The following is a 15,757-nucleotide window of genomic DNA, read 5'->3' as shown; positions in this document are numbered from 1 at the left end:
CATTCCTAGACAGTATTTAAGAGTCAGAGGAGTAGGCAGACACAGAGATCACTCCTGCCTTCTCCAAGAAGTCTTCCTAGGGCACTGCCTGTTCATGAGCTAGTCCTGCCAGGAGAATGGCAGTTTTAGAAGTGCCAGAAACAGCTTTCTTTCTGCCAAAACAACAACAGAGGAGAAAAGATCCAGGGGTTATTTTCCCTTAATACATTGATGAACAGAAGAGCATGGGAGGAGGGAAGCAGCATAGGGAGATGCAAGGAACAGGAGGGACGGAGCCAACACTGGAGGGTGAATCCTTCAATTAAGGGGAGGAGTCAGGGTAAGGAATATTTGTCATCTACCTCCTGTCTTGGTCCTTACTGTCTTCTCTCCTGCCTCCCCAGCCAGCCGCTGACTCTTTGTCTCTCCTACAAGGACGATCTTCCTGCTCTACACTGCCGACCAGGCCTTCAGGAGCTGGATTGTATAAGGTCTCTGTTGCTACCATGGGACCACCAGGAAATCTTCTCCCACCCAGGGATGCCCGCAGTGGGAGCCTGGCTGCCTGCACTGGAACGAGGATGGAAACTCTGCTCTTCCTCTTGACATGTCTTTGGGGTAAGTTTTTTCCTTTGCTCCTGGAGAACAGGATTCTGGATACGATCTGATAAATGGGACTCATGATGGATTGACCCCTCTCGTATCCCCAGTCTTGGCAAGGAAATGGGTTTCGTGGCTGGAGTAAAGGACTGAAGATCCAGGAAGCTTGGGGTTTAACTCCTGGCACTGGAAAAAGGCTTGACATTTCTGAGACAAGAGAAGACAGTAGCAGAGATCATTTGGCTTCCAAAAGCCACCTAGAGATTTAAAGGCATTAACAATGCAAACATACAGAGACAAACCCTGGGAACAAACAACTGCAAGTATAAAGACAGAGCTTCCTTTGGTTGATTTGCGTAATCCAGAATGTAGTCCTCTTTTTTTCCTCCACCCTAGAGTAATCGTCTGTGTTGGAGCCAGGACCTAAGAGTGAATAAGCATAGCAGACCCCCATTGCCTCCCTGTCAGAGTCAGTGCTTAATGCAGCCGCATTTATATCTTGCAAATCAGCATAATCCAATAATTTAAACCAAAAAGTAGTAAAAGAATTGGATAAGGATTATCCTGAAACAGTGATGTTGGTTTTTAACAAAACCTGGTACAAGTTCAAGCTGTTTCAGGGGCCTGGATGAAGTAAAGGCTGTGCCAGCTCTGCCAATGATCAGGGAGGATGATCTGGGAATTTAAAGTTTGTTTGAAAAATAGCCATGCTTTCCCACAGCATAGAAGAGTAGACCTGGCAAGGCTTCAGTGGCAACCCTTGCTCTAAAGCCTCTGATATAAGTGTATAAAGGCCGTGGGGAGCAGCACCCAGGACCAAAGATGTGGACACAGTTTAAGCATCTGGCAGGGCCTTTCTGAATAAGGAGGGATCTTTGGCATCTTCTGCCAGGCTTAGATCCCAACAGTAGCCTGGATTTTCCTTATACCCATAAAGAGAAAGAGGCCCTTCTCTACCTCTTCCTCCCTTATGGATGGATGTTGATTGGAAATACCTTGTTTTCTGCATTGTATCGAAGTCCCGTTGTTTAGCACGGACAACACTGCAACTGTCAGCAGCTGGGAGGTGAATCCTACCCTATGGACGGTAGGCAGTTGCCTTAACGTAGGTGTCTAGAGCCATTTGAGTCGCCCTAGTTTCTCAATCCTGGACTCCAACCACTGCTCTGGAGGGTGAAGGTCTACAAATGGCACTAGAAACCTTCATTTAGGTGAGCAAACTGTGCTCCGCATGGCAACAGGTGAGCAAGCTCTGGATAGCAAAGTTCTGGCAAGCGTTTTGGACAAGGATGCAGATATCCTAATTTGTACCCAGAGAAGTGACCTGAAAGCTTCCTTTGATAACTTGCACAACACAAGGAGAGTGGCAGACCTCAGGAGTAATGTTCACGGTCTTGTGCATGGAGCAGGGAGATGCACAATGAGGGTGGGGAGGGATGATGTGAGACCCATGGTGCTACAGCAGCTCAGGTTGTGTGGAGGCACTTACTCTGTGACCTCCATCTTCTGAAGGACCATAATCTGAGGTTTTCCTCTCATCTTCCTGACTGTGTGCAGGGTACAGTCTAGGGTTTCTGTGGTGTGGAGCTGTCACAAACCATGTCAGAGGGTGTGTTGGGACTGTTCCATGGCTGGAAATGATTGGTTCTCATCCAAGGTTTTGAATATCTGGCATGTGTCTGGGAGGGACATATTAGTAGGAACCTCATGATCAGACTGTCCTAGATGACTAAGATCTTGCAGCTGCTTACAGAGATGCAGAGATGTGTTAGAAGTCCTAACGCCACCTGTGCAAGAAATTTACACCACTTACCCAGCAAGCTTTTCTTATAATGTTCCTGCTGGGAAAAAAAAATGGTGAGCATTTTGGCTGTCCTTCCCCAGACAGACCCAAAATGGCATTATTCCTGCAAGAGCAAGATATTACATTCTTCACTATCAGCCAAAACCTGGCTCACGCCCATTTTCTACCTTGGCTTGTTTTGGGATTCAGGTGCTGCCAACACAGCTCCCATCAGACTTGTGAGCGGCCCCAGCCGCTGCGCGGGGCGGCTGGAGGTGCTTTGGAAGCAGCAGTGGGGAACCGTGTGTGATGACAGCTGGGATCTGTCCGATGCCATGGTCGTATGCAGGCAGTTGGACTGTGGGGAAGCACTGTCAGCCCCTGGCTCAGCTCACTTTGGTCAAGGAACTGGTCATATCTGGCTGGATGACATGAACTGCACCGGTACAGAAGCTGACCTTTCTGCCTGCAGGACCAGACCCTGGGGAGAGCATAACTGCAATCATGGAGAAGATGCAGGCGTTGTCTGCTCAGGTAACTCATGTTTACACCCCTCCCCGTGTGACCCCAGGAGGTTGCGCTATGTAGAGGGAGGTTTTTAAGCCTGTTTGCAAAATTTTATTTCTCCATCAGTGCTACCCTTAGGGCTCAGGATGGGGATGGCTGCTTCAGGTACGGACCTGTACCATGCCAAGGACAAGGTTGTCCAGATCAGTTCTACCAGTTAAACAGTGGGGGGGGGTGGGGTGGGGGTGGTGGTGGTTGTGCTCATTCTGTTACTGAGGAAGAACAGAGATCATGGGTTTTTTTCCCTGATCCACATTATTCTTGCCTTTTATGCCATCACCACGAAGTTAATGGGTAAGGAGACTGAAGGGTCCCCACCTGGATGCACATACACATATTTCATGGCTGCAATATGGCAGGGAAGTTGAGCATTTACATGGCCTCTTTCCATTTGTATTTTGTGGCAATACTCTCTCCTGGTGGATGAGTTTCTTCTCCAGACTGGGACTGGGATGAGAAATTCAACTGTGGGTCACTTTGTGAGCCAGTCCTAACTTGGACATCACAGCACGATGCTAATGAATGCTGAGCTCCAGGAGCTGTGTGAAGAAGGCTTGAAGGTGTGCCCTACCCCTCTACATCATGGTTAACTGGGGAGTAAATTTTCATCAAGTGGGCCATGGACCCCGGGTGGTAGAAAGGGGATTGGGATGTTGACAGGATGCCCATTGCCCTCTTTCAGGTCAGTATTTCCCAAACACTGTTCCACTCAGCACTGAACAACAAACCAAATTTCCAAATGCACACCCCCCAGTGTGCATACAGTTGGATCTGGAATGGGATTCAGCTCCATGTTAAGACCCAGACAAATATATGTCTAAACGCAGGTGTCACCACTTGGGCTAGGTGTCTTGCTGTTGCAAGCAATGGAGTTCTAGGGTGGAGTCAGTTCCCTACACAGGGTTGCCAAGTGCAATGAGATATGCCCTGGGGCATTTGACCCAACCTGGTAGGTGAGATACAGGCCCTAAGGGAGACCCTACAGAGCAGGAGTCTGGGGGAACACCTATGGCATCACATGTGCTGCTGAATGTTTATTTGGGCAATTGAATGAAATGCCAGTATTTGGCCAACTGAGCAGCTCCACAGATGTTATTGACCAACTAAAATTTCAACACCCACCTCACATGAAGACACCAATGGGTCTACAAGACATGTGGGTGTCTTGATCTGTAGCCAGTCCCCACCCCTGGAGTAACATCGCGGGGGGAATTGCACAGTCCTGTTTCACAAGGGATCCTCAATCTATGCTACTTATCTGATTCTGAACTCTGAAATCACAGAGGAAGATACAGAACTTGATACTCATCAGCCTTCACCTTGTCAAGTCCTGGGCAGTGCTAGTGGAGATCTTTCCTTGCCTTTGATCTCTAGGCAATCTTTCCATGTGCAATCCCTGATCCTGTTTCTGTTGTTGTGTTTTTTTTCTTTTTTTAATGTAGAAATTAAAAAACCAGTTAAGCTACAACTAGTGAACGGTTCAAGTCGCTGTGCTGGGAGAGTGGAGGTGCTTTATGGCCAGCAATGGGGAACTGTCTGTGATGACAACTGGGATATAATTGATGCTGAAGTTGTATGCCGGCAGCTGGGCTGTGGGACTGCTCTATCTGCTCCTTCCTCAGCTTACTTTGGGGTAGGGCCTGACCCCATTTGGCTTGATGATGTGACCTGCAAAGGAACCGAAGCTGCCCTCTCCGAATGCAGTGCAAAACCTTGGGGAAGCCATAACTGTGTGCATGGAGAAGATGCTGGTGTTGTGTGCTCAGGTAAATCCCACTCTGCATGACACAAGTGGGTTTTGTGGGGTGTGGAGAGATGCTGGAGGTGCTGTAGGAGGCCCTGTTCCCTTTGGAGTAGTGCTGACCCCAACAACCAAGACAACTGTAAGATAAAAAGCGATTCATACTGTTAAGCCCTAAAGTGGTCTTGCTTCTTCTCCTTAATTAAAATCCACCACCACATGAGCCACTGGTAAAAGACAGTGGTGCTGCAGGAATTATTTGTAGGGCTCTCCACACTATAGCACGTGGCCAGTAGATGCCTTGGTAGAGCATCCTCTCTCACTGCAAGGAGCAGTGGCTTTGGCAGCCCCGCCATCCCACCCTCATGCCAGTAGACATAGTTCCTTCTGAAGTTCCCCAAAAACTCTTGCATTAAGTGAGGTTCTTCCCTTCACCTGCGTTGTCCCACCCAGCGTATTAGTAGCAGGTCCTCCCATGTAACTGGAGCCCCAAGGTTACACCTCCAAGTCTCCTTTTGTGATTCGCAGAGCCACCCACTCTCCTTCCCCAGTTCATCAGCTGTCTGGTCAAGCAAGAGGCAGCATATGTCACAGCTGGATTACCATTTGGCATTTGCTGGTGGGCCAGTTATGCATATGCTGATTGCTTGGACAACACTGGAAGGAGAAGAGTTGGTTTCCACCTGCCTTTCCTGTAACAAGGTGCTAATTAGTGCTTTTCCTCTGTAACCATATACAGAGTTTTGCAAAGTTTGTAGGGTCTTAATGTATTGAGAAATCTACATTTTGCTCATTGACTTGTGGGTTAACAATGCTTGTCGGCATTAACATGAGGCTGAGAGCGCATAGAGAGTGATTCTGGCACCTCTAGGTATCTAGCACCTTCTGGTGTGTGTTAAGGGACTTGGGACATCTATAAGGGGCTGGCAGCAAGGCACACAGCAGAATTGAAACCCTTTGCAATGACAGACAGAGGCTAGAGCATCTTAAAAGCACTGGACATCCATATTTAAACAAGACTGCAGCTTACCCTCTGCCATCCCCAGTATATTTTAGTTTGTAAAATCCATTGTTGAGCAGCTAATGCTGTGATGGTGAAGGAAGTGCTTGCGTTGCCTCTTTATGCGATGTTTTCCCATGCAAAACTGTGAGAGGTGCTATGTTCATTGCCAGGTGGAGGACAGATGCACCAGACTAAGGGTCTTTTCCAGCCTTAATGGTTCTATGATTCTATGACTCTGCACTAGATACTTTCTTGATTTTTTTTTCCCCCCCTTTTTTTTTTCCCTGTAGGCTTTGCAGAACCTGCCCCGCTTCGATTAGTGGATGGATTGACCCACTGCTCTGGGAGAGTTGAGGTGTTTTATGGCCAGCATTGGGGAACTGTGTGTGATGATGACTGGGACTTGATTGAGGCAGAAGTGGTGTGCAGGCAGCTGGGCTGTGGGAAGGCCTTGTTGGCTACCCATGGGGCTTACTTTGGGCAAGGATCTGGCCCCATTTGGCTTGATGATGTCAGCTGCACAGGAACAGAAGCTGCTGTCTCCCAATGCAGAGCCACTCCTTGGGGAAGCCATAACTGTGGGCACGGAGAAGATGCTGGCGTGGTTTGTACAGGTACACATCACTCACGGCATGTCATGGGGGAAGTTGTTTCTGAGCAATCCTTTCAGACAGATCCTGAGGCCCAGGTCCTTCAGCACAAATAGGTCTCCCAAAGAAAGTGACGCAGAGTGCTTAAAAGTGCTTTGGAAAAAGATGTGTCTAAACCTAGAGACACTTCTGACCTTTCTTTTATCATTTAAGTCTTTTTCATGGATTGCTTCTGGAGGCCAGTTTGCTACAGCAGACAGAGGAAACACTCATTCTGGGGTGTTTTCTCAGTTCAGCTACTCTTCAACACAATAATTTTGCACTTCTTATAGTGCAATGGTATATAGTGTAGCATGTGGAGTAGGAGGGATCTTCTTGCTGCTACTGCCCAATTCATCCACGGCTGACAGCTCTGGGTCTCAAATGCTACCATTCTTCTTTCTTTTGTTCCTCTCCCTTCACACAGATTCACAAAAATACATCCGTCAGGGATGCCTGTAGGTCTTCCAGTCCACTGCTCTGTCCAGCCAGTCCTGAGCAGTTCCCATCAGCAGTTGTGTAGTCTGAGGAGGAGATATATATCTCAGACCGTAGAAGTGAAAAATGCAGATGTTAAATCTAACAGTGTGGGCTGACTTCACATCTGTGAAGGAAATAGGCACCTCCAGAGAGATTTGTCTGGTTTGTCTCACGCTCCTCAGCACCAGATACCTGATGCTCACCAACACCAGAGCTAGAGAACTTCAGCATCTGATATTAGCCGTCCGCAATCAGCTCTTTCTGCTTTACCAAAATTCTGATCCCAGATGCTAAGACTCCTTAACACAGCCTAGACCATAAGGCAACCCCATGTTCCTGGACCAGTGTTAGTCCACAGGTCCCTGTCCCTTCCCAGCTTAGCTGGCCAGCCCAGTGGTACTGCCCCTAGTCTGGTCCACCACAATAAGAGGCTGCAGGCATAACTGTCATCTTCTGGTGAGATAAAGGTTCCAACAGAGCTGGCTGATTTTAGCAGGGACTAGTCAACAAGAGAGGTCAGCTGGAGACCACTGCTCTAAGGGACTGAAATTGCTGCAAGGGTCTGCTGAGCTGATATGAAAAAATGAGCAATGTCTGTCCATGCCAGACTGATGCAAGGCTCTACCCTGTCAGCACAGATCAAAATACAACAGAGAATTGAGGTCTTCATTATTTCTCAACACAGGATTTGCTGAGCTGCTTCCAGTCCGGCTGGTGAACGGTTCGAGCAACTGCTCTGGAAGAGTCGAGGTGTTTCATGAGCAGCAGTGGGGGACCGTCTGTGATGACAGCTGGGATTTGACAGATGCCCAAGTGGTGTGCAGGCAGCTGGGCTGTGGAACAGCAGTCTCAGTCCCTGGCTCCGCTCAGTTTGGACAAGGAACTGGCCAAATTTGGCTGGATGATGTGAACTGTGCAGGGGCTGAAACCATCCTCACTGAGTGCCGGGCCAGGCCTTGGGGAGACCACAACTGTAACCACGGAGAAGATGCTGGTGTGGTCTGCTCAGGTACCACTAATGCATGTCATGAAATGTGGGGTTCCTGTATTTGTAGGAAGGGTGCCAGTGGCCCTGGACCTCTCCTGAGAACTAGGGTGCTGCTGAATTTTGTTGGCCAGTCCTGATGGCCAGGCTTGTAGATGCTCATGAGGGGGGACTCAGCACCCTCAAATGCACTGTGCCATTTTACACATCATGGACCCAAGCCCTGTTGGCTTCCAGATCCCTGCAAGGAGGGTTTTTTGCCCTCTCCACAGGGGTCTGAGGCGTGCAAAGCTCCTTGAACACTTTGCAATTGTGTTTTGGTCCAGGTGTTGAGGAACCAGCTCCCATCCGGCTCGTGAATGGTCCGAATCATTGCACTGGGAGAGTCGAGGTGTTTCATGAGCAGCAGTGGGGAACCGTGTGTGATGATGGCTGGGATACAGCTGAAGCCAGTGTTGTGTGCAGGCAGCTGGGCTGTGGGGCAGCACTGTCAGCCCCTGGTTCAGCTCATTTTGGGCAAGGGCCTGACCCCATATGGCTGGACAATGTGAATTGCTCAGGGAACGAAGCTGCCCTCTCTGAGTGTAGGGCCCAGTCTTGGGGGTCCCATAACTGCAAGCATGGAGAAGATGCTGGTGTGGTGTGCTCAGGTAACCCATGTTTGTGTCCATCTGTATGATGGGGAATGTTTTCTATTTCCAAGAGGGGTATTCATGTATCACCTCAGCAGCAGGATCTGTCTTGAAGTGTCCTGAATCTGGATCGTGAACTCTCTTTCATCACAGTAGGGACCTGTTACAAATTCCTCTCTTTTTCTTGGTGTGTGTGTAGCTGTTTCTGTAAATAGAAGCTGTGTGCTTTCCTTGGCTTGGATTTCTAACTTATATTCTGCAGAATACGGTATGCTGTCCGCTGTCCACTGTCCACTTATCTCTGAATACAAGAACTAGGGAAGATATCCCCAAATTAAGCAACTGGATAAATGCATCCTGGATGTCGTTAGGCTCACATACATTTTATCTTATTTGTAATCACGCAAATGGCAACTTAATGTATATCCCTGCCCTTGTTTTTTTCTTCAGATATACCAAGAATAGCTCCGCTGCGGTTAATGAATGGACCAAATCGTTGCAGTGGGAGAGTTGAAGTCTTTTATGGCCAGCAGTGGGGAACAGTATGTGATGACAGCTGGGATATAAGCGATGCTGAAGTTGTTTGCCGACAGCTGGGCTGTGGAAGAGCACTATCCACTCAGGTCTCTGCTTATTTTGGAGAAGGATCTGGCCCGATCTGGTTGGATGACGTGAACTGCACAGGGACTGAAACTGCTCTCTCCAAATGTGAGACCACTCTATGGGGAGTCAATAACTGTAGGCATGGAGAAGATGCTGGGGTTGTGTGCTCGGGTAAGTCTTATCTGTGTCACCAGATGCTTGAGTTTTGGGGTATGTGGAGGGATGTTTGAAATGCCATAGGGTACCCTCTTCCCGTCTTACAGCTCTAAACCCATAGAACTGTGCAAAGAAAGTGCTTCAAACAGGGACGTGGGTAAATCATCTGTGTTCCCCTCTCCTTCCCATTCAAAAGCTAATCATGACACTGTGATGCTGCAGTTCAGCCTGCTGCTGGCTGTGTAGAAGAATTTAAATTTGGGACTGTTTCCCATGTGAGTTACCTGTAAACCTGGTGGCATTGCAGGACTGGTGTGATTCACACTGTTACAGAGGGTGTAGAGTCACTTGGACTCTTCTACTGCCACCAGTGACAACCCCAATGAACATATCACACTTGAAAACTCAAGATACACTCTCCATTTTTCTCTCTCTTTTCTCTTCTAGACAAGAATACTAAAAAAACTTGCAGAAACCCACTTAATCTACCTCTCCTCCTCCCTCACTTGGTAGAACCATCTTCAGGAGACCTTTTTTCATCAACGTTTTTTCAGTGTCTTTTCTCTGAAACCTCCGCAGTTGAGACAAATTTCCTCAGTGTAGCAGCACTGCACTTTGTTGCCACTAGAAGGAAACCCTGAGCTCACTATCATTGCCTGGAATTTATTCTACAACCTCTTGTCTCTTTGCAGTGCACATTACTACCATTTATTCTTTGCATCTACCCTACTGTTATGTCCCTTTCCCATTTCCTCAGCCTCTTCTCATTTCCCTCTTGAGACACATTTTTAAGCTGCTTCTCATTTCTGTCATTCTTCTCTGGTTTCTCCTTAACTGTTGGGCATATTTCTTTTAGCCTGTTATGCCAGCTGAGGTTTTGCCAGTGCTGAGTAGCTCTGAAGGCTTGGTTTGCATAACTTGTAGTCAGCACTCCCGTTTATACATATCTGTGCCTTTCTCAGAACAGCATGACATTGTAGAATGTCACTCTCAATCCTTTATATCCCCTAAATCTCTCTGTGAAGGCTTGTCACTTAATTTATTCTTCTTCATCCTCTATATGATCATTTTACCTCTGTTGTGGATGAGTGGAATGCAACTCACTCAAAAGAGAGAAGCAGCGATATGTTTTATTGAGGTAAAATAATAATTTGACAGAGTTCAATAAGTCTGATGAACCGTAACAAAGTTTAACAGTGATTTGACAAGGTTCAATGAGTTTGATGGCAAGGTTCACCTTATTAATTACTACATGGAAGAAACATACAAAGGAAAATTGAGTTAGAATCAAGTTAGACTGATTCACACAGAGACTGGAGACACAAAGAGTAAGGAGGACCCTCTCATTGAGTCATGAGGTTCAGAGTGGACCCCCTTCCTTTCTAAACTCTTTATGGAGCCTAGGTGCAGCTGGATCCAATCTTAGTTTCAGACTTAGTCAATGGTTTCTGTCTAATGAAAGAGATGCAACGAGTAAGGAGGACCCTCCCATTGAGTCACGATGTTCAGAGTGGACCCCTTGCTTCTAAACTCTTTCTGGAGCCTAGGTGAGGCTGGGTCCAATCTTTGTCTCAGACTTGGGCAACGGTTTATGTCTAATGGAATTATCCGTGCAATGTTTATGATACTATTTAGTAGCTACATGGATTAGTAATGTTTCATTAGTATTTATTCAGCATCCTATCAGTCACTTACCAAGGATCTGTCGCAGGTAAGAGATCTCTCTGCCATGGGTAAGGAAGGATCTCTTAATCTCAGGTAAGGAATCTTTAACATTGAGAAGCATCTCTGCTCAAGGGGAGAATCACATGGCATGCAGTCCAGCTGCAATTCAGGCTCAAATTGAGCCCATCCTGATGGTAATATTTATAGAGTGAACTAGCTGGCTGCTAGTCAGTAGTACAGACAAGACAGATGTCTTTGTTTTAGCTCTGGCATCCTGTTCTGTTCTTTGGTTATCTTGCATTTTTGGGTTTCAAAACCACCTTTTAAAATATTTTTTCAAGGTACCTTCACTTCCTTGTATGTCAGCCAGGGCCTTTCGAGCTCACAAGTTCACCGCAAGGACATGAGGCCTGTTGCTCCTTAGTAAGCCTCAACCAAAGTACGGCTAGGAGTCAAGTGTATACACCACGATCTCCCAGAAGTGGTGAACTTTTGCCTTGCCCTTGCAGGAGACAAACTGCTTTCCTTGGGTTGCTTCCCCACATCTTGAAAACACCCTGTGGATTCACTGACTAAACACAGACGCCTGTCTCTGAATTAAATTAAACATTCTGCTGTCCCTTTGCAGCCAGTGAGGACTGAGTCAGTGCAGTCAATGGCAGGATTTGGCCCATCCTGATGCAGATGCCCAAAGCAGATTCAAGAAGTTGCAACCCAACAGTGCTCATTTCCTTCATTTGACTATAAAGGGTACCGAGGGTCCTCAGCAGAGTTGTAAAAGTGAGGATCAGTTGCCTAAACATAGGTGTCTAGTGCCATCTGAGATGTCCCACCCAGTCTCTAATTGCAGAGCCAGAAGGGTGCCAATCTCCCTTGAGTCCCGCATCAAGTCTGCTAACTCCATTGCGTTGTGCTGTTTGGGCACAGGTATCTTTCTTGTCAAAGACAGAGGGGGAAAGAAGTCCTTGGTTTTGGACAGCACCTTTCCTTGACTTTTGGGAAAACAGCTGCACTGAACTTTCTTTCTCCATGCTGCTTGTTCCTGTAGATCGTACTAAGCTAACGGATACACGCTGCGTTTACTGACATGGCTAGCAGGACCGTGTTTACCAGAATAAAACTTACCTGGTCTTACCTTTTTGGTTCAGGTGTTCCAGAACCAGCACCGATCCGAGTAGTGAACAGTTCGAATTTCTGCTCTGGAAGAGTCGAGGTGTTTCATGAGCAGCAGTGGGGGACCGTCTGTGACGACAGCTGGGATTTGACAGATGCCCAAGTGGTGTGCAGGCAGCTGGGCTGTGGAACAGCAGTCTCAGTCCCTGGCTCCGCTCAGTTTGGACAAGGAACTGGCCAAATTTGGCTGGATGATGTGAACTGTGCAGGGGCTGAAGCTGCCCTCTCTGATTGCCAGGCACGGTCTTGGGGAGACCACAACTGTAACCACGGAGAAGATGCTGGTGTGGTCTGCTCAGGTACTGTTATGCCATGTAATGTGGGGTGCAATGGGGGCTATGTTTCAGGAAGAGTTGGCTGTGGCCCTGGGGGACATATTTTACCATGATGTTGCTTTGAGGTGAGATACAGGAGTGAATCCAGTTGTATTTTAGATTTCTTAGGGGATCCAAGACACCTGCACTGTGCTGGGGAATATGAGGGAGGACCTGGTGCTCCTCTGGAGCAGCAGCTGGAAACCAGGCAGAATAAATTGGCTCCCAAAATGGGCATGTGTATTTAGGTAGCTAAAATCCCATCTGCAGTATGGGCCAAGACAGGCCCAGGTGCTGTGGGGTGTCATCAATGGGTGATGTGCGGGAAGGTTGTGTTAAGTAACGAGGTAAAGGGCATTCTCCACTCTAAATCACAGCAGCACAGCATCGTGACAGAGAAACCTGTGCCACAGTGGCTGGGTAATATTCCTGGGAAGGTGATTTGGGGAGGAAAACCAAGGGGGACAGGCTGCCCTGGCCATCCTTGACCTCTGCAGAAAATGGGAGTGTTGTGTAGCCAGTGATGGCACTGGCAGCATCTGCAGCTTACCATGAGGCCCTGAGCCAAGAGTTCAGCTCCTTGTAGCTCTCTCCAGTAGTAATCTGCTGCAGGTACATCTACATAGCAAAGTTCACATGCTCTGGTGATCAACATCCATGTCCACAAGGGGTTTTTGGCACAAGGCCCCCGTGAGGAGGGGTTTTTGACCCCTCCACAGATGTCTGAGGCGTGCAAAGCTCCTTGAACACTTTGCAATTGTGTTTTGGTCCAGGTGTTGAGGAACCAGCTCCCATCCGGCTCGTGAATGGTCCGAATCATTGCACTGGGAGAGTCGAGGTGTTTCATGAGCAGCAGTGGGGAACCGTGTGTGATGATGGCTGGGATACAGCTGAAGCCAGCGTTGTGTGCAGGCAGCTGGGCTGTGGGGCAGCACTGTCAGCCCCTGGTTCAGCTCATTTTGGGCAAGGGCCTGACCCCATATGGCTGGACAATGTGAATTGCTCAGGGAACGAAGCTGCCCTCTCTGAGTGTAGGGCCCAGTCTTGGGGGTCCCATAACTGCAAGCATGGAGAAGATGCTGGTGTGGTGTGCTCAGGTAACGCTTCTCTGTGTCTCAGTCTCAATGGTGTTGGGAAACATGGAGGAAAGATTTTCACCTTTGGTGGAAGGTCTTCTCTGAGCTCATGCTGCTCCTAGTGTGTGCTATTAACAATAAGCCCATTCTTGTGTAATTTATGCAATGCTCATGGTCTTGGCCATGGCCAGCAGTCACCAGAGTCTGATCCAGAATTACGGAATTACCATCAGCAAGCCCCAGACTGATAGCTGTATCAAGGTTTGTATCTCAGCTCCTGAACGCTCCAAGACTTTTCCAGGGCTGGACAGGTCCCAGAAACATCCCATTCCTTCTGAGGTTCAGGCTTGTGGTGTCATATAGACAGAGTCACCTCCCAGACTACACTTTTACATGAAGATCACATGTAAACCTAAGCAGTGTTGTCAGCAAGTCTTGGTCTCTGGCTGATTGCGAAGTCTGTTTCACGCTATCATGAGAAGCAATAAAATGTCCCATTTCAGGATTCATAGAGAACTGTAGAAACCTGAAACCACTGAACATCTCTTTACAGCACTTGTATCTAAGTGCTTTTTCAGTTTTCTCTCCAGTGTCTCTTGCAATCTGCAGTCCTGAAGAAAACTCCTGCTTTGTCAAAGCAATTGGGAGGCTCATGGGATAATTCAGTTTGAAGGGACCACAGGAGGTCTCTACACCAGCCTCCTGCTCAAAGTGAGGTCATCTATGAGGTCAGACCAGCAGGTCTTTATCCAGGCTCGAAAACCTAGTCTAATAGTCTTTCAGGGCAATCCTAAACAATCCCAATATTTTCCTTAAAAGCAGGCATTCTGTTTTCTCAACGTGTAGCCATTCTTTCCTATGGTTTTAGAATATCAGAGTGAGAAGCTAGCAGAGCTTTCCTGGAGTCCCTCCTTCCTACCATGAAGAGCTTTGAGAAAATTCAGGAGAACTCAATGCTCTTTCAAGAGGAGTGATCTCCCCTACCATGAACGTAGCAAAGTACACGCCTGCTGCTGAGCTGGTTCAAATGCTGTCAACCAGTGCTGGGTTCTCACCTATGGACAGGACAGACCTGTTGTTAAAAATCTAATTTTAACCTCCCGTTTTGACTAATTTTATTTGGCATGCTGCTTCAGGGTGGGAAAGGGTTGGCTGATGCTTTTTGAGAACATTTATTGTCCAATTCAGCTGGTTTTACCATGAGAGTTTTCAAGGAAGTGTGTCTATTAATATACATTACCATAATCTGTTTCTCCTAGCAAATTATCTAGAACACATATGGTGAATATTGCAGTAACGGGAGTAAAATGTGTAAGGCCAAAAGAAAGTTTCAGCAATAAGGGCATTGGCCAGTCTGTTCACTGCTGGACATTACGAAGCTTCACATAAGTGAACCAGTTTATTTGGGCATGCATCAGGTTCCTGGACATAGGTACCCAACGCTATATAAGACACCTAACAGTATGCAGACATCTCCATGGGGCTGGCTGATACGACCCTGGAGCTATGAGACCCACCCCCTTCCGACATGACAGCTGGAGGATGGCAAGAATGCCCCAGCACATCTCAAATGAGAAGAGACACCTAATTGGAGGCTCCTGAATTGCTCCCTTTGTACAGGTTTTGTCTGTAGATAACATTAGATTTTTATTTCAGAGCTCAGCCCAACAGATTGCTATTTATACAGAGCAGGCACAGGGTCCCATGGCACCGTAGCGTCAGCAGTGATTCAAGCAAACCATCTGAAACATGTCTGCTGGGAAGGGATGCATTAGCATGTCTTACTGGCTGGGAGACTGAAATACAACTCCCAGTCCTAACTGGGACATTTCTGCCAGTCTGTGGGCAGTGCAGAGCCACATAGACTTTGGGGTAACCCTCAGTGGACACCCAAAACGTCCTCTTTAGCCATCCGTTGTTCATCCATGGGACACCCTGCTTGGCACTCATCCCTTACAATGTGTCAGCAGGGTTCAGGTGCAGTGTGTTTGTGTGCATTTACTTTTTTCGGTTGCTTTTTGTGCAGGTACTCCAGAAGTTCCTCCTCTCCGGCTGGTGAACGGCCCCACTCGTTGTGCCGGGAGAGTTGAGGTGCTTCATAGCCAGCAGTGGGGGACGATCTGCGATGACAGCTGGGACTTGAGTGATGCTGCAGTGGTGTGCCAGCAGCTGGGCTGTGGCACGGCCATGTCTGCCCCAGGTTCAGCTTATTTTGGGCAAGGTTTTGGCCGTATCTGGTTGGATGATGTGAAATGCTCTGGTAGAGAATCAGCCCTCTCCAAGTGTGTGGCAAGGCCTTGGGGAGTCCATAACTGTAATCACGGAGAAGATGCGGGCATTGTATGCTCAGGTAACCTTCATCCATGTCCCA

The 15,757-nt window shown here is 47.8% G+C and overlaps 1 protein-coding gene across 1 annotated transcript in view; it reads left to right on the top strand.

The window, feature by feature from the left end:
- Positions 1–560: 560 nt before the first annotated feature.
- LOC104022629 (uncharacterized) overlaps positions 561–15,757 on the top strand; it is a 132,768-nt gene continuing 117,571 nt past the window's right edge. Inside the window, 10 exon segments of the mRNA XM_087772937.1 lie at positions 561–597; positions 2,573–2,905; positions 4,372–4,695; positions 5,964–6,287; positions 7,468–7,791; positions 8,094–8,417; positions 8,850–9,173; positions 11,972–12,295; positions 13,084–13,407; positions 15,422–15,736. Of these exon segments, the coding sequence (XP_087629063.1) occupies positions 561–597; positions 2,573–2,905; positions 4,372–4,695; positions 5,964–6,287; positions 7,468–7,791; positions 8,094–8,417; positions 8,850–9,173; positions 11,972–12,295; positions 13,084–13,407; positions 15,422–15,736 (2,953 nt within the window).

The sequence above is a fragment of the Nipponia nippon genome, unplaced genomic scaffold (genome assembly GCF_047370975.1).
Source record: "Nipponia nippon isolate SJK-2023a ecotype South Korea unplaced genomic scaffold, ASM4737097v1 scaffold_38, whole genome shotgun sequence".
In the NCBI taxonomy this organism is placed as follows: Eukaryota; Metazoa; Chordata; class Aves; order Pelecaniformes; family Threskiornithidae; genus Nipponia; species Nipponia nippon.
This window is presented reverse-complemented; position numbering and strand designations above follow the sequence as displayed.